The sequence below is a fragment of the Phyllobates terribilis genome, unplaced genomic scaffold (assembly GCF_046119375.1).
Source record: "Phyllobates terribilis strain yellow unplaced genomic scaffold, ASM4611937v1 Scaffold_5__5_contigs__length_657084704, whole genome shotgun sequence".
In the NCBI taxonomy this organism is placed as follows: domain Eukaryota; kingdom Metazoa; phylum Chordata; class Amphibia; order Anura; family Dendrobatidae; genus Phyllobates; species Phyllobates terribilis.
In genome coordinates this window covers 346,747,913-346,771,597 of record NW_027362765.1, presented here as the reverse complement: position 1 = coordinate 346,771,597, position 23,685 = coordinate 346,747,913, and the positions used below count along the sequence as shown (strand labels likewise).

At 52.2% G+C, this 23,685-nt stretch overlaps 1 protein-coding gene across 1 annotated transcript in view; it reads left to right on the top strand.

Annotated features, from left to right (window-relative positions):
* Window positions 1–23,685, top strand: part of SLC18A2 (solute carrier family 18 member A2) — a 260,285-nt gene that overhangs the window by 185,863 nt on the left and 50,737 nt on the right. Inside the window, exons 4-9 of the mRNA XM_073684606.1 lie at window positions 7,251–7,309; window positions 7,381–7,464; window positions 7,958–8,050; window positions 12,044–12,133; window positions 12,241–12,284; window positions 12,369–12,429. Of these exons, the coding sequence (XP_073540707.1) occupies window positions 7,251–7,309; window positions 7,381–7,464; window positions 7,958–8,050; window positions 12,044–12,133; window positions 12,241–12,284; window positions 12,369–12,429 (431 nt within the window). The remainder of the gene's footprint in view (window positions 1–7,250; window positions 7,310–7,380; window positions 7,465–7,957; window positions 8,051–12,043; window positions 12,134–12,240; window positions 12,285–12,368; window positions 12,430–23,685) is intronic.

The window sequence follows — 23,685 nt, the reverse complement described above, 5'->3', positions numbered from 1 at the left end:
TCCGTGTGCTACGCCGTGCCCTACTCCACGCCCTACACCGTGCCCTACTCCACGCCCTACTCAGTGTCCTACGCCGTGTCCTACTCCGTGCCCTACTCCGTGCCCTACTCTGCGCCCTATGCCGTGCCCTACTCTGCGCCCTATGCCGTGCCCTACTCTGCGGCCTATGCCGTGCCCTACTCTGCGCCCTACGCCGTGCCCTACTCTGCGCCCTACGCCGTGCCCTACTCCGCGCCCTACGCCGCGCCCTACGCCGCGCCCTACGCCGCGCCCTACTCCGCGCCCTACGCCGCGCCCTACTCTGCGCCCTACGCCGCGCCCTACTCTGCGCCCTACGCCGCGCCCTACTCTGCGCCCTACGCCGCGCCCTACTCTGCGCCCTACTCTGCGCCCTACGCCGTGCCCTACTCTGCGCCCTACGCCGTGCCCTACTCTGCGCCCTACGCCGCGCCCTACTCTGTGCCCTACGCTGTGCCCTACGCCGTTCCCTACGCTGCGCCCTACTCCGTGTCCTATATCTTATATACTGATAAGCCGACTCCTGCCCATCTGCCCTGAACTATATCCTATGCTTTCCCTATACACTATACATGAATAATATATACATTAAACACAATACTTTACATTATCCGCATACATTAGTGCCTATGAAACTCTATGCAGATTCACTTATTAATACAGTCACAAAAATACAATAAAACCGTACACTTGGTACAAACACTGTTTAGAGAGGGAGAAGCATACGACCGGCCCTGTCCCACCCTTACACTTACACAGGACCCTGTGCTGCCGAGAACTGTGATCTTCAGCCCAAAGGTCATTTCACTAAACAAACGAGCAGTTTCTCTTTTGTTGGTTGATTCACGGCCAATTTATACGGCAAGATTATCGGGAAGCGAGCGCTGCAGGAGTGACAATCATATTGTGTGAATGGACCTTAAGAAGATTCCAGGAATAGAAGGGTTAATAGGTTATGATCAATGAGCAAGATACAAAGTGACTGAAAAGATATGTAGATGCCATCAGTATCTGGTGATCGCCCGTCCCCTCCATCATCAGTATCTGGTGATCGCCCGTCACCTCCATCATCAGTATCTGGTGATCGCCCGTCACCTCCATCATCAGTATCTGGTGACCGCCCGTCACCTCCATCATCAGTATCTGGTGACCGCCCGTCACCTCCATCATCAGTATCTGGTGATCGCCCGTCACCTCCATCATCAGTATCTGGTGACCGCCCGTCACCTCCATCATCAGTATTTGGTGACCGCCCGTCACCTCCATCATCAGTATCTGGTGATCGCCCGTCACCTCCATCATCAGTATTTGGTGACCGCCCGTCACCTCCATCATCAGTATCTGGTGACCGCCCGTCACCTCCATCATCAGTATCTGGTGATCGCCCGTCACCTCCATCATCAGTATCTGGTGATCGCCCGTCACCTCCATCATCAGTATTTGGTGACCGCCCGTCACCTCCATCATCAGTATCTGGTGGTTGCCCGTCGCCTCCATCATCAGTATCTGGTGACCGCACAGGAGGTTGTGCCATACATCTTGGAGAGTGAGCGCTCCTCTGCCCCTTTCCCGGCGCTCAGACATGTGAATATAGGATAAATGGAGCTGATGTGTCCGGGCGGGTCTGCAGGTCACACCTCTTTTGGCGACTGCCGTTTGTTGCCCTGATCTGAGGATATCAGTGGAGGTCCCGAGGTTCAGTGTGGAGGCCCCGAAGTTCAGTGCTGAGACCCCTAGATTCAGTGGAGGCCTCGAGGTTCAGTGCTGAGGCCCCGAGGTTCAGTGGAGGCCCTGAGGTTCGGTACTGAGGCCCCGATGTTTAGTGCGGAGGTCCCAAGGTTCGGTGCTGAGGCCCTGAGGTTCGGTGGAGGCCCCGAGGTTCAGTGCTGAGATCCCGACGTTCGGTGGAGGCCCAGAGGTTCAGTGCTGAGACCCCGAGGTTCAGTGGAGGCCCCGAGGTTCGGTGCTGAGACCCCAAGATTCAGTGGAGGCCTGGAGGTTCGGTGCTGAGGCCCCGAGGTTTAGTGCTGAGGTCCCGAGGTTCAGTGCTGAGGCCCCGAGGTTCAGTGCTGAGGCCCAGAGGTTTAGTGCTGAGGCCCAGAGGTTTAGTGCTGAGGCCCAGAGGTTTAGTGCTGAGGCCCTGAGGTTCAGTGCTGAGGCCCTGAGGTTCAGTGCTGAGGCCCCAAGGTTCAGTGCTGAGGCCCCGAGGTTCAGTGCTGAGGCTCCGAGGTTCAGTGGAGGCCCCGAGGTTCAGTGCTGAGACCCTGAGATTCAGTGGAGGCCTCAAGGCTCAGTGCTGAGGCCCCGAGGTTCGGTGCTGAGGTCCCGAGGTTCAGTGCTGAGGCCTCGAGGTTCAGTGCTGAGGCCCCGAGGTTCAGTGCTGAGGCCCTGAGGTTCAGTGCTGAGGCCCCGAGGTTCAGTGGAGACCCTGAGGTTCAGTGGAGACCCTGAGGTTCAGTGGAGGCCTCGAGGTTCGGTGCTGAGGTCCCGAGATTCAGTGGAGGCCTCGAGGTTCAGTGCTGAGGCCCCGAGGTTCAGTGGAGGCCCCTAGGTTTGGTGCTGAGACCCCGAGATTCAGTGGAGGCCTCGAGGTTCAGTGCTGAGGCCCCGAGGTTCGGTGCTGAGGTCCCGAGGTTCGGTGCTGAGGTCCCGAGGTTCGGTGCTGAGACCCCGAGATTAAGTGGAGGCCTCGAGGTTCAGTGCTGAGGCCCCGAGGTTCAGTGCGGAGGCCCCGAGGTTCGGTGCTGAGGTCCCGAGATTCAGTGGAGGCCTCGAGGTTCGGTGCTGAGGCCCCGAGGTTTAGTGCGGAGGCCCCGAGGTTTAGTGCGGAGGCCCTGAGGTTCGGTGCTGAGGTCCCGAGGTTCAGTGCTGAGGCCCCGAGGTTTGGTGCTGAGACCCCGAGATTCAGTGGAGGCCTCGAGGTTCAGTACTGGGGCCCCGAGGTTTAGTGCGGAGGCCCCGAGGTTCAGTGCGGAGGCCTTGAGGTTCCGTGCTGAGGCCCCGAGGTTCGGTGCTGAGGTCCCGAGGTTTGGTGCTGAGACCCCGAGGTTCTGTGCTGAGACCCCGAGGTTCAGTGGAGGTCCCGAGGTTCGGTGCTGAGACCCCGAGATTAAGTGGAGGCCTCGAGGTTCAGTGCTGAGGCCCCGAGGTTCAGTGCGGAGGCCCCGAGGTTCGGTGCTGAGGTCCCGAGATTCAGTGGAGGCCTCGAGGTTCGGTGCTGAGGCCCCGAGGTTTAGTGCGGAGGCCCTGAGGTTCGGTGCTGAGGTCCCGAGGTTCAGTGCTGAGGCCCCGAGGTTCAGTGCTAAGGCCCCAAGGTTTGGTGCTGAGACCCCGAGATTCAGTGGAGGCCTCGAGGTTCAGTACTGGGGCCCCGAGGTTTAGTGCGGAGGCCCCGAGGTTCAGTGCGGAGGCCTTGAGGTTCCGTGCTGAGGCCCCGAGGTTCGGTGCTGAGGTCCCGAGGTTCAGTGGAGACCCCGAGGTTCGGTGCTGAGACCCCGAGGTTCAGTGGAGGTCCCGAGGTTCGGTGCTGAGACCCCGAGATTAAGTGGAGGCCTCGAGGTTCAGTGCTGAGGCCCCGAGGTTCAGTGCGGAGGCCCCGAGGTTCGGTGCTGAGGTCCCGAGATTCAGTGGAGGCCTCGAGGTTCGGTGCTGAGGCCCCGAGGTTTAGTGCGGAGGCCCTGAGGTTCGGTGCTGAGGTCCCGAGGTTCAGTGCTGAGGCCCCGAGGTTCAGTGCTAAGGCCCCAAGGTTTGGTGCTGAGACCCCGAGATTCAGTGGAGGCCTCGAGGTTCAGTACTGGGGCCCCGAGGTTTAGTGCGGAGGCCCCGAGGTTCAGTGCGGAGGCCTTGAGGTTCGGTGCTGAGGCCCCGAGGTTCGGTGCTGAGGTCCCGAGGTTCGGTGCTGAGACCCCGAGGTTCGGTGCTGAGACCCCAAGTTTCAGTGGAGGCCCCGAGGTTCGGTGCTGAGACCCCGAGATTCAGTGGAGGCCCCGATGTTCGGTGCTGAGGCCCTGAGATTCAGTGAAGGCCTCGAGGTTCGGTGCTGAGGCCCCGAGGTTCGGTGCTGAGACCCCGAGATTCAGTGGAGGCCCCGAGGTTCAGTGCGGATGCCCCAAGGTTCAGTGTGGAGGCCCCGAGATTCAGTGGAGGCGCCGAGGTTCGGTGCTGAGAACCCAAGGTTCGGTGCGGAGGCCCCAAGGTTCAGTGCTGAGGCCCCGAGGTTCGGTGCTGAGACCCCGAGATTCAGTGGAGGCCCCGAGGTTCGGTGCTGAGACCCCAAGGTTCGGTGCGGAGGCCCCAAGGTTCAGTGCGGAGGCCCCGAGGTTCGGTGCTGAGGCCCCAAGGTTCGGTGCTGAGACCCCGAGGTTCAGTGCGGAGGCCCCGAGGTTCGGTGCGGAGGCCGCTATTATTCAGATTATTTAATGATAGAGAAGACAAGTGACGTGGTATTCTGCAGAGTATGGAGGACGCTCATCAGGTACAGGACGAATGAGGGTACAGCAGATGAGGTTCAATGTGGGGAAATGTAAAGTCATGAAATAATCTGCGGGGGCCACGTGTTCCAGGTGTGATACTCTGCGGGGGCCACGTGTTCCGGGTGTGACATTCTGCGGGCGCCACGTGTTCCGGGTGTGACACTCTGCGGGCGCCACGTGTTCCGGGTGTGACACTCTGCGGGCGCCACGTGTTCCGGGTGTGACACTCTGCGGGCGCCACGTGTTCCGGGTGTGACACTCTGCGAGCGCCACGTGTTCCGGGTGTGACACTCTGCGAGCGCCACGTGTTCCGGGTGTGACACTCTGCGGGCGCCACGTGTTCCGGGTGTGACACTCTGCGGGCGCCACGTGTTCCGGGTGTAACACTCTGCGGGCGCCACGTGTTCCGGGTGTAACACTCTGCGGGCGCCACGTGTTCCGGGTGTGACACTCTGCGGGCGCCACGTGTTCCGGGTGTGACACTCTGCGGGCGCCACGTGTTCCGGGTGTGACACTCTGCGGGCGCCACGTGTTCCGGGTGTGACACTCTGCGGGCGCCACGTGTTCCGGGTGTGACACTCTGCGGGCGCCACGTGTTCCGGGTGTGACACTCTGCGGGCGCCACGTGTTCCGGGTGTGACACTCTGCGGGCGCCACGTGTTCCGAGTGTGACACTCTGCGGGCGCCACGTGTTCCGAGTGTGACACTCTGCGGGCGCCACGTGTTCAGGGTGTGACACTCTGCGGGCGCCACGTGTTCCGGGTGTGACACTCTGCGAGCGCCACGTGTTCCAGGTGTGACACTCTGCGGGCGCCACGTGTTCCGGGTGTGACACTTTGCGGGCGCCACGTGTTCCGGGTGTGACACTTTGCGGGCGCCACGTGTTCCGGGTGTGACACTTTGCGGGCGCCACGTGTTCCGGGTGGAGCCACCTGTCTGATCAGACGCCCTGTGATCTTGGTTTTGAGGAAAGATCTAGTGCTTTAGCGTTGAACATGTAAAGCGCCATGGAATAAATGGCGCAATAATAATTAATAATAATATTGAGAAGAGACGTCCTAAGAGGCGACGGGATGAACTTGTACAAATACATAAAGGAGGGTCAGAAGCTGCTGGTGGCGCGGCCTCCGCCTGGACAGACACCGCTTCAGTCTTCAGAGGAGACCTGGCGTCATTGCCATGAGAACTATTCTTCTACAGCGGTGGTGGCAGCCGGAGCCGGTGGTGCTGTTATGATTGTGTAACAATTCACACAGGAAAATAGGTAAAACGCTAGAAGCTGCATCTGACCCTGCAGTCCCTAGTGGTACCTACGTGAGCTGGAATAATCCTAACAACAGACTAAACGATGTCAGCTCAGACCTATGCTGCCTGAAAGGACATCAAGCGCTTCACCTTCCTCCTAAGGAGCCGGAGGGCAGAGCTACAGCAGGGAAGGAGTGCTGAGTAAGAGATCCCAGAGTGAGTAAAACAAACCACGAAATACAAAATGAGAGATAAGTTACCTACTGCTAGAGAGTATGCCACCTACTTCCTAAACAAGAAACAGAAGATAGGTGCAGGGTGGAAAGCATAATCAGCAGAGAGATAAACCCTAGCTGGTCTTTCACTGACTGGCATAAACAATGGCAGTATGGCTGGACATCCAAAAGAGACTATCACCCGCAGGAAATACCAGCAGGGGGAAAGTATATAAAGCCGCTCCCGAAAGGTGATAGGGCAGACAAATGAGTAACTGAAAACACCTGTTACCCTAAAAAGACTAAAGCAAGGATAACAGAAACTAAGCACCTGGAGAAAAAGTGTAACTGCTGTGGCTCAGCAGATAGAAAAGCTGAACACAAAGCACAGGCTCAAGGGTTCCAATGCAGACGAGCGACAATATCACACCTTCAGACCTCTCAACTGATACACATCAGCCAATTGATGTGAGATGTGATACGTATCATAACCTGCATCTCTGTCACCTGATCCATATCACATCTTCAGATCTGTCACCTGATCCATATCACATCTTCAGATCTGTCACCTGATCCATATCACATCTTCAGATCTGTCACCTGATCCATATCACAACCTCAGATCTGTCATTTGATCCATATCACAACCTCAGATCTGTCACCTGATCCATATCACAACCTCAGATCTGTCACCTGATCCATATCGCATCCTCAGATCTGTCACCTGATTGATATCACATCCTCAGATCTGTCATCTGATCCATATCACATCCTCAGATCTGTCACCTGATCGATATCACATCTTCAGATCTGTCACCTGATCCATATCACAACCTCAGATCTGTCACCTGATCCATATCGCAACCTCAGATCTGTCACCTGATCCATATCGCATCCTCAGATCTGTCATCTGATCCATATCACATCCTCAGATCTGTCACCTGATCGATATCACATCTTCAGATCTGTCACCTGATCCATATCACATCTTCAGATCTGTCACCTGATCCATATCACATCTTCAGATCTGTCACCTGATCCATATCGCATCCTCAGATCTGTCACCTGATTGATATCACATCCTCAGATCTGTCATCTGATCCATATCACATCCTCAGATCTGTCACCTGATCGATATCACATCTTCAGATCTGTCACCTGATCCATATCACATCTTCAGATCTGTCACCTGATCCATATCGCATCCTCAGATCTGTCACCTGATCAGTATCACATCCAGGAGCTCTGTATCCTGATATATACACTATTCTTTTCTTCTCTCATCCTATATTTTGCACAGGGTTGGATATCAGATCCCTATGTTCGCTGGATTCTGCATCATGTTCCTCTCCACAATCAGTAAGTATCCAGGGGTGTATGAGGTCTGTCTTATTATTCTAGTATTACATATCCCCGTCCTCTCTCCATAGTGTTCGCCTTCTCTGGGACCTACACATTACTGTTCATTGCGAGATCCCTGCAGGGAATCGGCTCCTCCTGCTCTTCTGTGGCAGGTAGGTGTCGTATCCGAGGTATGTTGTACCGGTCAGGCTTTAGGGGGCTCGGGGTACTTGTTTGGAAGTTGCTGGTACCTTTGACAGTGCTTTATCCGTGAGGTGCAAGGAGGTACGTAACCCCAATCCCGAGCCTCCGCAGCGCCCGAGCCTCCGCAGCGCCCGAGCCTCCGCAGTGCCCGAGCCTCCGCAGTGCTGCTTCATGTGGAGGATGGATGTGTCAGAGCTGTCTTAGAACAACCTGGGGGGCCGGAGGTGATTGCTCCCAGGGCCTGATCGCCAATTACGGCTTCAATCAGCCTTTATACCTGGAAGAACAAGTTCATGAAGAGTCTGTAGCCCTCAAGGTTCCTCATTTCTTCTCTTCTGAGTTTTTAATTTCCTCCCTTTTCTCATAAAGGTCAGAGCTCCAGACTCGGGAAGGGGGATTATTGCTCAGAGCGGCAACTGCATGGAGGAAGCGTGGCCACTAATCCATCTGTTTACCCCGCAGGTATGGGGATGCTCGCCAGTGTGTACACGGATGACGAGGAGCGAGGCAACGCCATGGGGATTGCGCTGGGAGGACTCGCTATGGGAGTGCTGGGTCAGTCCATCATCACTTCTCACTATTTAATAAGATTCTTCCCTACAACCTTTCGTGTCTAGAACTTTTTGTAATTGTTATCTTAGTACTTTGATTCGTCTTCTCCTTTGTGCTTTCGTGTTTGGTGACCCGAGTTTATCACTCGGACTTTACCTTTGGTTTGGATGATAGAGCGGAGCGGGAAGGTGAGGAGACAGGTGGGGTTGTCAGAGGGGGTTGGGGCGATGCACTGGAGCAGGGAGCACAGGGTCACCATATTGCCAGAGGGATCTCCAGCAAGGCCTCCATTCTTCTCTGACGTCTCCTTGCTGCACAGAAAGAATCAATTTGGCTTCTCCTACTTTCAGAGCAGAAGTTTCCCTTCTTGCATCACCTATAGGTTCTCAGGCAAAGATCTCTCATTGATGGGGTCCTGCGTGCATGGATGATGGGGTCCTCCGTACATGGGTGGCGGGGCCCACCGTACATGGGAGACTGGGCCCACCGTACATGGGAGACGGGGCCCATCGTACATGAGTGATGGGGTCCTCCATACATGGGTGATGGGGTCCTCCGTAGATGGGTAATAGGGTCCTCCATACATGAGTGGTAGGGTCATTCGTACATGGGTGATAGGGTCCTCCGTACATGGGAGATAGAGTCCTCAGTAGGTGGGTGATGGGGTCGTCCGTACATGGGCGAAAGGGTCCTCCGATCATGGGTGGTAGGTCCTAGTGAAATAAGTTAAGGGTTCCACCAAAGGATGATGGAAAGGTTCATAACCAGAGACTGATAGGGTCCCTCATGCATTGGTAGCAGATGCTATTGAGAATATGAAGAATCCCATTATTATAGAGTGATAGGAACCCAGTATATTGCTGGAAGGCGCTTTGTGGGGTCTAAAGAGTCATTATTTCTGGATTTTATCTGGGTCAGTTCTTGGTTCCTCCATATCCTAGATTACTACATTGCTCTGTTGCTGGGGAGACATTATTATGAGCGTTGTAGGTTTCTCCATTGCTGGGGAGACATGATCATGAGACAGTTATAGGTTCTTCCATTGCTGGGGAGTGTTTATCATGAGGTAGTTCTAGGTTCCTCCATTACTTCTACCTACATTACTTTATCATGAGACACTTTTAATTCCTCTATTGCTCAAGAGACTTGATCATGAGACAGTTCTAGGTTCCTCCATTGCCAGAGAGACTTGATCACGAGACAGTTCTAGGTTCCTCCATTGCTGGAGAGACTTGATCACGAGACAGTTCTAGGTTCCTCCATTGCCGGAGAGACTTGATCATGAGACAGTTCTTGGTTCCTCCATTGCTGGTGAAATTTTATTATGAGACAGTTCTAGGTTCTTCCATTGCTGGGGAGGCATCATCCTGAGACTGTTCTTGGTTCCTACTTTGCTAGGGAGACTCTATCATGAGACAGTTTTAGATTCCTCCATTACTGGAGATACTTGATCATGAGACAGTTCTAGGTTCCTACTTTGCTAGGGAGTCTTTATTGTGAGACAGTTCTAGGTTCCTCCATTACTGGGGAGACAGTTCTTGGTTCCTCCATTGCCGGTGAAATTTTATTATGAGACAGTTCTAGGTTCTTCCATTCCTGGGGAGACTTTATCGTGAGGCAGTTATAGACTTCTCCATTGCTGGGGAGACTTTATCATGAGATAGTTATACGCCATTCAATTGCAGGGGAGGCATTATCCTGATACAGTTCTAGGTTCCTACTTTGATAGGGAAACTCTATCATGAGACAGTTTTAGGTTCCTCCATTGCTGGAGATACTTGATCATGAGACAGTTCTAGGTTCCTACTTTGCTAGGGAGTCTTTATTGTGAGACAGTTTTAGGTTCCTCCATTGCTTGGGAGACCTTTTCCTGAGACATTTCTAGGTTCCTCCATTGCTGGGGAGACTTTATCATGAGACTGTTCTTGGTTCCTACATTGCTAGGGAGTCTTTATTGTGAGACAATCCTAAGTTCCTTCATTGTTTGGGAGACCTTTTCCTGAGACAGTTGTAAGTTCCTCCATTGCTAGGGAGACTTTATCACGAGACAGTTCTTGGTTACTCCATTGCTGGGGAGATTTTATCATGAGACCGTTTTAGGTTCCTCCATTACGGGGGAGACTATCATAAGACACTCTTGATTCAGCTGTTTCTGGAGAACCTTGATCATGAGACAGTTCTAGGTTCCTCCATTGTTGGAGATACTTGATCATCAGACAGTTCTTGGTTCCTCCATTGCTGGTGAAATTTTATTATGAGACAGTTCTAGGTTCTTCCATTGCTGGGGAGACTTTATCATAAGGCAGTTATAGACTCCTCCATTGCTGGGGAGACTTTATCATGAGATAGTTCTAGGCCATTCATTTGCAGGGGAGGCATTATCCTGATACAGTTCTAGGTTCCTACTTTGCTAGGGAGACTATCATGAGACAGTTTTAGATTCCTCCATTACTGGAGATACTTGATCATGAGACAGTGCTAGGTTCCTCCATTGCTGGAGATACTTGATCATGAGACAGTTCTAGGTTCCTACTTTGCTAGGGAGTCTTTATTGTGAGACAATCCTTCATTGTTTGGGAGACCTTTTCCTGAGACAGTTGCAGGTTCCTCCATTGCTGGGGAGACTTTATCATGAGACAGTTCTTGGTTACTCCATTGCTGGGGAGATTTTATCATGCAACAGTTCTAGGTTCTTTCATTGCTGAGGAGACTTTATCATGAGACAGTTTTAGGTTCCTCCATTACGGGGGAGACTTTATCATAAGACACACTTGATTCCTCTGTTGCTGGAGAGACTTGATCATGAGACAGTTCTAGGTTCTTCCATTGGTGGGGAGACTTTAATCATGAGACCGTTCTAGGTTCCTCCAGTGCTGGAGATACTTGATCATGAGACAGTTCTAGGTTCCTCCTTGGCTAGGGTGTCCTTATTGTGTGACAGTTTTAGGTTCCTCCATTGCTTGGGAGACCTTTTCCTGAGACGGTTCTAGGTTCCTCCATTGCTGGGGAGATTTTATCGTGAGACAGTTCTAGGTTCTTCCATTGCTGAGGAGACTTTATCATGAGACAGTTTTAGGTTCCTCCATTACTGGGGAGACTTTATCATGAGACACTCTTTATTCCTCTGTTTCTGGAGAGACTTGATCATGAGACAGTTGTAGGTTCCTCCATTGCTGGAGATACTTGATCATGAGACTGTTCTAGGTTCCTCCATTGCTGGAGATACTTGATCATGAGACAGTTCTTGGTTCCTCCATTGCTGGAGATACTTGATCATGAGACAGTGCTTGGTTACTCCATTGCTGGGGAGTCTTTATTGTGAGATAATTCTAGGTTCCTCAATTGCTGGGGAGACTTTATCATGAGACAGGATGCCTCCCCAGCAACTGAAGGGCCTAGAACTGAGACAGTTCTAGGTTCCTACTTTGCTAGGGAGTCTTTATTGTGAGACAGTTCTAGGTTCCTCCAATGCTGGAGATACTTGATCATGAGACAGTCTTCTTCCATTGCTGGGAAGACTTTATTATGAGACAGTTCTAGGTTTTTCCATTGTTGCGGAGACTTTATCATGAGACATATTCTTGGTTCCTCCATTGCTGGGGAGACTTTATCATGAGACAGTTCTAGGTTTCTCCACTGCTGAAGAGACTTTTTCCTGAGACAGTTCTAGGTTCTTTCATTGCTTGGGAGACGTCATTATGAAACAGTTCTAGGTTCCTCCATTGCTGGGGAGAATTTATCGTGAGACAGTTCTAGGCTCTTCAATTGCTGAGGAGACATTATCCTGAGACTGTTGTAGGTTCCTCCTTTTCTGGGGAGACTTTATCCTGAGACTTCTAGATTCTTCCATCGCTGGGGAGACTTTATCGTGAGACAGTTCTACGCTCCTCAATGTGGTGGTGATTAGTTTTCCTTTCTGTCTCGGTGTCCACCATCACTGGAGATATTGTCGCCCTCATTATCTGTTGTTTTTTTCCCCTTCTTCTCTCCTTACAGTGGGACCTCCGTTTGGAAGCATCTTGTATGAGTTTGTGGGGAAGACGGCTCCATTCCTGGTGCTCGCGGTGCTGGTTCTCTTTGATGGAGGTTGCTATGATTAGATTTGATTCTTCTTATCAGGCAAATGATGATGTGTAATAGAAAAGATTGTGTCTAATGTCCCCGGTGTATTGTAATGTCTCCTCTGTCCTCAGCTCTCCAGCTCTTCATCCTTCAACCTTCTAGAGTTCAGCCGGAGGTGAGTCCACCGAGGAGGCCGAGGAGCGCAGCCATGAGCAGGATACAACCGCGTCCACAGACTAATGTCCTCCTCTTCTTCTAGAGTCAGACGGGGACATCACTATTTACCCTCCTGAGAGACCCGTACATCATCATTGCGGCAGGTACTCACAGTATATAGATATATACCATGGGAGAGCGGGCTCTGTAAACTCGCTATATGGAGAAAAGTATGCGCCCCCCACATCCACCTCCGGGGGCTTCTCTGTCCTCATCTACATCCATAGACATTAATATGGAGCAAAGTATGTGCCCCCCACATCCACCTCCGGGGGCTTCTCTGTAGATATTACGTCTCTCGCTCTTCTGGGATTTCTACAAGATTTTGGAGGTGTCTGTTGGGATTTTTGCCCCTTCATCCAGATGAGCGTTTGGGGGGCCGGGCACCATGGTGCTGGATGGGGCTCTGTGCAGTCGCTCATGTTCTTCCACTATCTGTACAAGGGGCACAATGCAATCAGGGGGAAATGTCCTCCCGGAATCACCAGACTCCTCCATCAGACGCAGATAGACAAGTGCGATCCGTCCCTGCACAGAACACGTCTCCTCTAGAGTCCAGTGGTGGCGGCTTTACACCACTCCATTCGACGCTCGGCATTGCGCTTGGTGATGTACGGCTGCATGCAGCTGCTTGGCCATGAAGCTCCTGGCGGGGGTGTAGTGTTTGTGCTGATACCAGAGGAGATCTGGACTCTGCAGTTATGGGGTCAGCAGAGAGGTGGGGACTTTTCTGCTCCTCAGCACTCGGCCCCCTCACTCTGTAAGGTTACAGGGTCTCCACTTTGTGGCTGAGTTGCTGCGGTTCCTTCCACTTCTCAATAATATCACTCACAGGTGATGAGAGAAGATCCAGGAGGAAAAATGTCATGCACAGACTTGTTACCCCATTGTCTATTACAGGACCACGCTGGTATCAGTGAGCTCTGCACCATGGTAGTAAAGGCTGAGAGCATGGAGGGGGTGGGAGGTTATACACCGGGGGGCTATGGGGCCAGAGGCTATACACTGGGGGGGCTATGGGGTCGGATGTCATACACCGGGGGGCTATGGGGTCGGATGTCATACACCGGGGGGCTATGGGGTTGGATGTCATACACCGGGGGACTATGGGGTCAGAGGCTATACACCGGGGGTCTATGGGGTCGGATGTTATACACCGGGGGGCTATGGGGTCGGATGTTATACACCGGGGGGCTATGGGGTCGGATGTCATACACCGGGGGGCTATGGGGTCGGATGTTATACATCGGGGGGCTATGGGGTCGGATGTTATACACTGGGGGGCTATGGGGTTGGATGTCATACACCAGGGGACTATGGGGTCGGATGTCATACACTGGGGGCTATGGGGTTGGATGTCATACACCGGGGGACTATGGAGTCGGATGTCATACACCGGGGGGCTATGGGGTCGGAGGCTATACACCGGGGGACTATGGGGTCGGAGGCTATACACCAAGGGGCTATGGGGTCAGATGTCATACACCGGGGGGCTATGGGGTCGGATGTTATACATCGGGGGGCTATGGGGTTGGATGTTATACACCGGGGGGCTATGGGGTTGGATGTCATACACCGGGGGACTATGGGGTCGGATGTCATACACCGGGGGACTATGGGGTCGGAGGCTATACACCGGGGGGCTGTGGGGTCGGAGGCTATACACCGGGGGACTATGGGGTCGGATGTTATACACCGGGGGGCTATGGGGTCGGAGGCTATACACCGGGGGGCTATGGGGTCAGATGTCATTCACCGGGGGGCTATGGGGTCAGATGTTACACACCGGGGCACTATGGGGTCAGATGTTATACACCGGGGGTCTATGGGGTCGGATGTTATACATCGGGGGGCTATGGGGTCGGATGTTATACACCGGGGGGCTATGGGGTTGGATGTCATACACCGGGGGACTATGGGGTCGGATGTTATACACCGGGGGGGGCTATGGGGTTGGATGTCATACACTGGGGGGCTATGGGGTCGGATGTCATACACCGGGGAGCTACGGGGTTGGATGTCATACACCCCGGGGGGGGGCTATGGGGTCGGATGTTATTCACTAGGGGGCTATGGGGTTGGATGTCATACACCGGGGGGCTATGGGGTCGGATGTTATTCACTAGGGGGCTATGGGTTTGGATGTTATACACCGGGGGTAATGGGACTAAAGGAGAAATTCAGTGATTAATACACGCACCTATCTCTGCTTTCTGTGCTGTCTGCTACCAGATATAGAAATGGTGGGGTCTAGCATTTTCTGGGGTCCGGTATCTTCAGGATCTCTCATATCCTGCAGTTTGCGATGTGTCGTCTTGTTGTTTTCTGATTTCTCATTGATTTTTACCAAATTTGTTTTATCGGTGACGGAGCAGATGTCGGGGGATTGGGATTTAATTTCCTGTGCTCTCGGTCCTGCACCGTCCTCTGACATGACGAGGGTAATGGACGTCTTCTGAGATCTGTCACGTTCGCTCTGTCTCTTGTGTGTGCGGAGTAATTACTCTCCGCGCTGTCTGCAGCCGCGGTGCAGGCGGATCCTGGAGCAGCCACTTGTCATAAATCAGCGGCTCTGACTGATGAGATCAGAACCGGGAGCAGCCCCCCAAAATACAGAATATACAGAGCCCCAATGTCAGAGGTCCAGACCACAGGCCGAACCACCCGTGCGAATGTCGGTGACATGAAGTCGCTGATTTTCCGCACTTTGAATTTCCGTCTTCGGAGTTTCTCTGTGGCCATTGTTAATCGTTGTCACATGTGATATCCGGGGTGGGATTTACAGACACTGTGTGTGAAGGTGGTCCGAGGCTTTGGGTCCGAGCAAATAGGGCAGAAGCGCTGAGATTTTCTCCTGGGTGGAATATTGGCGGTGCGGTGCAGCATTAACTAATTTGGAACTGATGCAGTGACCGCCTAGTAATGTAAGTCAATGCGTTACATTAGCCATGATGCCAGAAATATACCTGCCCTAACTGTAGGATCTACGCCGTTCATAAAAACCCCAATATTCATAACTGGAATGGGAACAAAGCAGTCTGTTTGCAGGTCTCTGTACACAGGGAGGCCAGGGCGATAAGGCATCTCCACAGACCATAAATCTGACACCTCCCACTTTATTCTACAAGCTGTGTATAAAACTCATGCCTGCGATCTACCTGATAACCAACTTTAATTACCTGTTTGCAGAACGGGGGCCCCAGCTGAATAAGGGTCATGTAGAGGTTAATAGAGTACTAGCCTTGCTTCAATGTTCACTTATGAGATGGCTTTATAGATTTTACAATTACATCTATGACACCCCCCGTTTTAGAGATGGTATGGGAATCTGATTTACAGATTATCTCCCAAGCCCATCTCCTCGGCATTCCCCTGGCGGGACAACCCGTCGGTGTTGCCATGTTCGCTACCCTTCTGGTGTTGAATGGTAAAATCGTACTGCTGTAGGGTCCAGCTCCACCGCAGTAGTTTACCCTTGTTGCCGGCCATCCGGTGCAGCCAGCTGAGGGGGTTGTGGTCACTCACTATGGTGAAGTTTCGCTTGAGTAGGTAGGGCTGCAGCTTCCGCAGGAGCAACACTATGGCAGGTGCTGCACTGAATAAGGAAAGAGCCTTTGACGTGGTGGCCCCTCCCCGGGCCGTGGCGATTGGTGATCCCCCCTTACTGACCTGAAATTATGAAGTCCCTGAAGGGACCAATGAAGTGAAAGGGGCGGCTGCCACAAGCCATCCCTTGGATATATAAACACGGGATGTCCCACCCCTCCTTCCTTTTCCCTGGTGGTCCTGGAATTGAACGTGTCTCATGGAAGGATCAGGTCAGATTGCTGAGGCTCTGCCGGGTGGGTTTGCACAGGGGGGTGAGCGCTGGTTACAGGCCCTCATTTCTGGGCTCAGCGCTCATCCCTTTGGCCCCAGCTCTGAACCCCCACTCCCCATAGCACTGGCTTGTCCCCCACAGCCACCTCACGGCGATAGACGCATACCATCGGCGACCCCCCTCCATGCATGCCCCCTCTAAGCATTCTGCCCAACTAGCTGTGTACCGCGGCACCGGCTGACGGCGTGCTCTGCCGATAGGCCTGCGCCCGCTGCCGGTGGATGAGTTGAGTCTGGAACCTCACAGCCAGGCTCCATGTGTTGCAGCGCCGGCTGTAAATGCATCGGCGGCCATCGCCGCGCTGGATATAGGCCTGCCGCCGATCGTAAGGTATGGCTCGCGGCCCCCCACACCCAGGCCGGCACTGCGCGAGGCGGCACAGTCAGCGATGGCCGGTGCGACACCTGTACCGCATCCACACCTGCTGCCAGCGTGCAGCAGGGAGCGCATGTCCCAGCCAACTCCCACGTCTCCCATCCAAGCGCCGCATGCCATGGCTCAGGCAACGGTGGCCAGTGCAGCGCCCGCGTTAGGGTGGCAGCAAGTGACGGGTGGGGGCCTGTCACAAACTCATCCCCCCACATACTCACCTACCAGGCTCCAGTCCACGCCAAAAGGAGCGTCCTGGAGAGCGGAGGTCCAGCCGGCACTCCCGCCCTCCAGAGCGCTTCAGGCACAGCACCCCGCTGCCCAGCAGAAGCCGCCAGTCTCAAGGCCAGAAGTCTCCGCCCCCTCATCACACAGCAGAGGAGACGGCAGAGCAGAGCGCCCCCTCTGGTAACAAAGCAGAACACATCCAATAGAAAAAATAAAAGTGCACAAAACACTACATACATTAATACCCCAATGCAGGAAGCGTATACACGTCGGCACCCCCGGACATGACAGTAGTTCAGCCATCATCCATTTACCCCGACAGCAACAATTGTGCGGCGACGGACACGCTTAACCCCGCAACTACAACAGCGCAGCTCCCATACGATCACCTCATTTTCAACTTGCCCTTTACCCCCAACTGTCCACAATTACCACCCACATGCCCCAGCGGCACAACCGCAAACATAGCAGAAGCCCCCCATACCTCCTCATGGAGAGACACCAGGTGTACTCGCACCAGGTGAACTCGAAGTTCCTCCGAAGAAACGTCCACATCCTCGCACATAAGTCACCGTAAAAAAAAAAGCGGTCGTCGCCCTCCCAGCGGAGATCGGCATCCCACAGGAGGGGGCACAGGTCTCGGTCCTCGAGGTGGTGCTCACCATCAGAGATGTCGAGCACATCGTCGAGTCCTGACTGCCGGTCGCATCGATCCCGTCCTCCGGGGGACAGCCGTGAGGCAAGGGCACCCTCCAGAGCTTCCAGCCTACACAAGGCAGGACTACAAGCAGAAGCACGCCGCTCACCCCGAGCGAGACTGGTGCCGGAGTTCCTCCACACATCGGAGTCCCTCCTCCAGCCGCAGGAATGGGTGAGAGCAATATACCTGGATTGGGAAACAGTAACACTCACATAATAGCGGCCCTTAAGGCCCTAATTGAACAACTATCCGCACCATCAGGCTCAGTAAACAATACTACGAGAGTGACACCGCCATTGGCCGGCGTACACAAGGATGTATTCTTTTGCGGGATTAGCCCATTAGGAGCACACATAGATGAGGAAACCAAAACAAAAATATGGAATAACAAGTACATCGATATTTGGTCACTGGTATCCGCTAACCAGTATACTATAGACAAAGAGAGAAGGGTAGCCGACAGACCATTCGACAAAAAACAGACAAAAGGTCGCAAAGACAATGAGTAACTGGTTACAGGTGTTCTCGGTGCTGGGTTGCGTTATGGGCCAAAACCATCCGGAACAATGCTCGGAACTATTCATATACCAGGATACGGTGTATAACTCGTACAAAGCCCACGGCGGTTCAGCATGTTGGCGCTACGATGAAGAGTTCCGGAGGCGGTTGGCCCTGCAACCACAGCTAGGCTCAGGGGTTAAAGCTACAGACGTCTGGTTGCGACTAATGCTGTCACAGAAACAACATCCCTTTCCAACAACGTCTACTGGACAACCGGCAACAGCATGCCAAAATTCAGTGGTCGTACGTAGACCTGGGGCCTGCTGGCAGCATGACGAGGGACACTGTCGTTTTTATGCCTTTTGCAGATACAAACATGAATGCTCAGCCTGCAGGGGAGCCCATCCCGCGGCAAGATGTTCTCGTCCCGCAAGCAAATTATCAATTAAACTCCCACAGTCAGAATCTAAGGACCCCGGTGAGCGTAACCGCGATGGGCCCCTTTGCAAATAACCTTAAATCAGAAAGAAAGCACCCCGAAATACTTAGGCAAAAAATACTAAAAGTAGTATCTCTAGGCAGAGTAGCGGGTCCTTTCCCAACACCACCATTCAGTAACCGACGAGTCTCCCCTCTGGGAATTATCCCCAAAAAAGAGCCAGGGTCATTCCGCCTCATCCACCATCTGTCCTACCCCAAAGATTTTGTGAATGACGGTATTACGTCTGAAGACGCCTCAGTCTCTTACGCGTCGTTCGACAGAGCAGTAATGTTAGTACACGATGCGGGGCCCGGAGAGCTGCTCCTACTTCCGGTGCACCCAGATCGCTACCACCTGCTGGGATGCCAAGTGGACAACGAATACTTCTACGACACTTGCCTCCCAATGGGTTGTTCTATATCCTGTTACTACTTTGAACTATTCAGTTCCTTCCTAGAATGGGTGTTGAGGTACGAAACCGGCAGTAGGTCCGTCACACATTACCTAGATGACTTTCTATACGTCGGAACCAAAGACTCAACGCAATGCCAATCATTACTCAATGAATTCACAAACATCTCGCGACGGTTTGGAGTCCCATTATGCCCAACAAAAACCATAGGCCCCACAACAAAGCTGTCGTTCTTAGGCATCGAAATCGACACCACGGCAAGGTTGTTCCACCTCCCATGGGAAAAAATACAAAAAACATTACACCTGATCGAGGGATTTTGCGCAGTATGGAAAGTAACACTACATCAGATGCAAGTATTACTAGGTTTCCTCGTGCTTGCGAGCCGGGTGATGCCAGTCGGAAGGGTTTTTTCTCGCCGTTTATCCCTCACAACAAAACGTGCATTAAAACCGAGTCATAGAATCAGAATCAGCAGGCAGCTACGGGCGGACTTAGAGGTGCGGAAAACCTTCTTACAATCATTCAACGGTCACACGATATTTATGTCAGCAGAACAGTCTAACATTCAACTAAGATTATTCACCAGGGCGGCAGAATCAGGTGGATATGCAGCGATACTAGATAACCAATGGTGCACGGGCTTATGGCCTCCGTATTGGGCAGAACAAGGGCTGACAAAAAAACAGACACTCCTGGAACTGTTTCTAATAGTGGTAGCAATAGAAATATGGGGCGCGCGCCTGGCTAACAAAAATATACTCTTCATAACAAATAACACCAGTGTAGCGCACTGCATTAATAAGATGGCATCATCGTCTCTCCCAGTGCTAGGCCTACTACGCCGGCTAGCATTCCTCTGCCTAAAACACAATGTATGGGTCCGCGCTAGCCACTATGCTGAGGGGTCTAAAGCTGCTGCTAACGCTTTATAACAATTCAATTGGCAGATTTTCACAGAGCTCTTCCACAATGCCCACCCATCGGGACAACAGTTGCCCACCTTCCCTATGGGATCTAGTGGCGAATAGTTGATGCCATTAATCAGAGCATCAGTTGCCCCGTCGACGTGGCAAGCATACGGTAAGGCATGGGAAGAGTGGACACGACTAGTAGCAGGCAGACAGGTTGACCAATATGAACAAGCCAGATCACAAGTCACCATAGAATTTCTCCACCAGCTAATGATGAGGGGCATATCAGGGGTGTCACCGCAGCGGTGTCTGACCGGAGTAGCATTTCACTTCCAACTACTGAATTGGGGACATGTGACAAAGATTCATCATCAGACAATCCATAAAAGGATGGAAAAGGGGTCAGCCAAGTCAGGAGTGTAGACGTCCCGTCCCGTGTCACTAAAACTGATTTCTCACATCTTATCCCTAACACCATTAACATGACACTCACAATTTGAAGCAACACTAATGTCTACTGCATTTGTGATCGCCTTCTTCGGGGCACTATGCATAAGCGAATTAGTCCCTCAATCCAAAATTACCACCAGTGGACGCTTATTACACCAGGAAGTAGTCATAGCCAATAATGCAATACGTGTACGCATACACCAATCGAAAACGGTTCCAGCGGGCAGGGGTACTTGGGTACTTCTACAACCCACAAGCGGTACACTGAGTCGGGTAACAATAGTAAAAACATATCTAACCATCAGAGCACAAAGTAATTTGTTCCTATCACACATTGATGGAACGCCATTATCAAGATACCAGTTCCAAGCTATATTTAATAAATGCATAACATCGGTAGGGAACCACCCCAAAGATTACGGGACACACTCATTCCGCATAGGCGCGGCCACGGAAGCAGCAAGAGCAGGACTGTCAGAAACGGAAGTTCAGAGGATAGGGAGATGGCGATCCACGTGTTTGGCGAGATACATTAGACCGGACTTGTTATCCTAACGTGGTTTGTTTCTTTTACAGGTGACGCTAAGCCAACAGTGTGAGTGATAGGCCACTCGTATATATATTGGGCACAAAAAAGGGCGAAAGTCCGCCCAAGCGGGAGGAATATGAGGTTTCATGAGACATATTTCAACTGGAGAGGTATTAGAGGCCTGCGATGGCCACAGGTACTAATGGAGGTAATCAAGGTAGGGAGAGAAGCAACAGGTCCGGTCATCTTAGTTATACAGGCCGGGGAAAACGAGCTCGGCCATCACAAGAGCACTGAATTAATTACAATGATGAAACTAGACACTGAGGGTTTCAGAGCATTTTTCCCAAACCTGACGACAGTGTGGTCGGAAATAGTGCCGAGAGCGGTATGGAGAGGTGCACGAGACAGCGCGGCCATCGAACGGACAAGGCAGATAATAAACGCACGGATGGCAAAATTTGTAAAGGACAGAGGCGGAGTAGTGATACGACACCGACAATTGGAAGGGGATAAAACAGGCCTGCTAACCCGATGGGGTTCATCTAACTGATATTGGTCTGAATATATTCTTGTCTGGACTCCAAGACGGTGTGGAACAAACGCTAAGAGTGATGGGTGGGGGTCAGAGTCCTGCATACAGGTACACAGGATCCTGCGTGGCCTGGAAATAAAGAAAGGACATGTTGAAGACTTCTACTTGGTAGCCAACTTGCCTGTGTGGAGACACAGGACTTGCAGCAATGAGCTGATTTTTGGAAAAATGAAATGCCTTTCTAATGAAATGAATGAAAATGGTTAATAAAGCTGTGACCAATCCTCACCCATCCAGTTGTACGTGGTACATTATTGGCAAGGAAATGGGGGGCAGTAGGGGGGCTGAGTGTCAGAGTTTGGTTGGGGGTCCCCACAGTCTAGCGAGGCATTCCTTCTCCACAGTGGCATACGCCACTTCCCAGGGTAAGAGCTTGCAGCTGAGGAACATCACCGGATGCTCTTCGCCCTGTCCGTTTACCTGGCTGAGCACAGCACCCTGGCCAAGCGCACTGGCATCCACTGGACTACAAACCGCCGGGTGAAGTCCGGGGCCTGCAGAACTGGGGAACTGGCCAGGGCAGCTTTCAGCGCCGCGAAGGACCACTCACAGTCAGCTATCCAGTCGACTATTTGCAGCAGCTTCTTTTTGGTGAGGTCTATCAGGGGCTTAGCAAGAGCACTATAGTTGAAAACAAACTTCCTATAGTACCCTGCCGTACCCAAAAAGAATATCACCTGCTTTTTGGTCTTAGGGGTGGGCCAGGTGGTGATAACATTTACCTTCCCGGGCTCTGGCTTCAGAGTTCCACCACCCACTCGGTGACCGGAGGTACTGCATCTCCGTCATGCCTACCTGACGTTTTCCAGGCTTTATAGTCAAACCAGCTCCCTGGCCCCCCCTAAGCACCTGCTTCGGATGTTCCTCCCAGGTAGAACTGAAGACGGCAATGTTGTCCAGGCAAGTGACAGCAAGTCCAACTAGTCCCTCTAGCAGCTGGTTGACCAATTGCTGGAAAGTGGCATTTCCAATGCCAAAAGATATAACTAGGAATTCATACAGTCGGAATGGGGTAATGAAGGTGGACCTCTCCTGTGCCTGCTTGGACATGAGAATCTGCCAGTATCCTCGACTAAAGTCCATGATTGTGAAATAACGGGCAGCGGCTAAGCGATCCAAACGATCAACGACACGTGGCATTGGGTACGCGTCGGGGATCTGTGATGGCATTTAGCCTCCTGAAATCCATGCAGAACCAGGTTGTCCGGACCTTTTTCAGGACTAAGATTACAGGCGAGGCCCAAGAACTTTTGGATCACCCCAATGCCAAGCATTTAGTCTGTCTCCCTTTTGATGTCTTTTTTCTCCTCTGGGGAGCCTTCAATAATGCTGTGTATATGCCCCGATCCAACCTGCAAGAGAAGAAAAATAACTTTTATTATACTTCCCTGGGGGGGGCGGTCCGGTCCGAAGGGTGTCGCTAGTCTTGGTCCGGCGCATCCATTCTTGCGATGCCGTCCTCCTTCTTGCTTTGTGTGTATGACACATCTGTACGTCATGCACACAGTCTCCCCGGCATCGCGCTCCTGCGCAGGCGTACTTCTATGCCCTGACTAGGGCAGAGTAAAGTACTGCTGTGCGCATGTGTCGGGCTCTTTGACCTTTCCCAATGCCTGCGCACTGCAGTACTTTGCTCTGTCCCCCGTTTATCCTCACCATAAAATTCAGTGTCAGAAGTGCAAAAGAACATCTAAACGAGCCTGATGCATTTTAGAAACAAGTCCTGTGGACCGATGAGGTCAAATAGAAATCTTCAGCCACAATGATCTAAAGGTATGTATGAAGTAAAAGGGCACAGAATTTCAGGAAAAGAACATCTTGCCAACCATTAAGCATGGGGGAGGATCAATCATGCTTAGGGATTGTGTTGCAGCCAGTGGCATGGTGAACATTTCAAGGGTAGAGGGAAGAATGGATTCAATGAAATTTCAATATGCAAATTGTCTCTTCAGAGAGGAAGAGGACTTGAACTCTAGTGCCACCAATTGAAAGTAGCAATCCTACAAGTCATTATTGACCTTTTAACGAGCCTTGAATTATGACTTCGGATAAAAGCCAAATCAGAATCGGAGTTTGTAGACATTTAAATTTGTAGAAATTTCAACAAATTCTTGATGCAAACATAACACCATCTGTAAAAAAGCTGAAGGTGAAAAGAGGATGGCTTCTACAAATGGTTAATGATCCTAAACACAGGTCACAATCCACAATAGGCTACCTCAAAAGGCGCAAGCTGAAGGTTTTACAATGACCCTCACAGTCCCCTGATCTGAACATCATTGAAAATCTGTGGCTAGACCT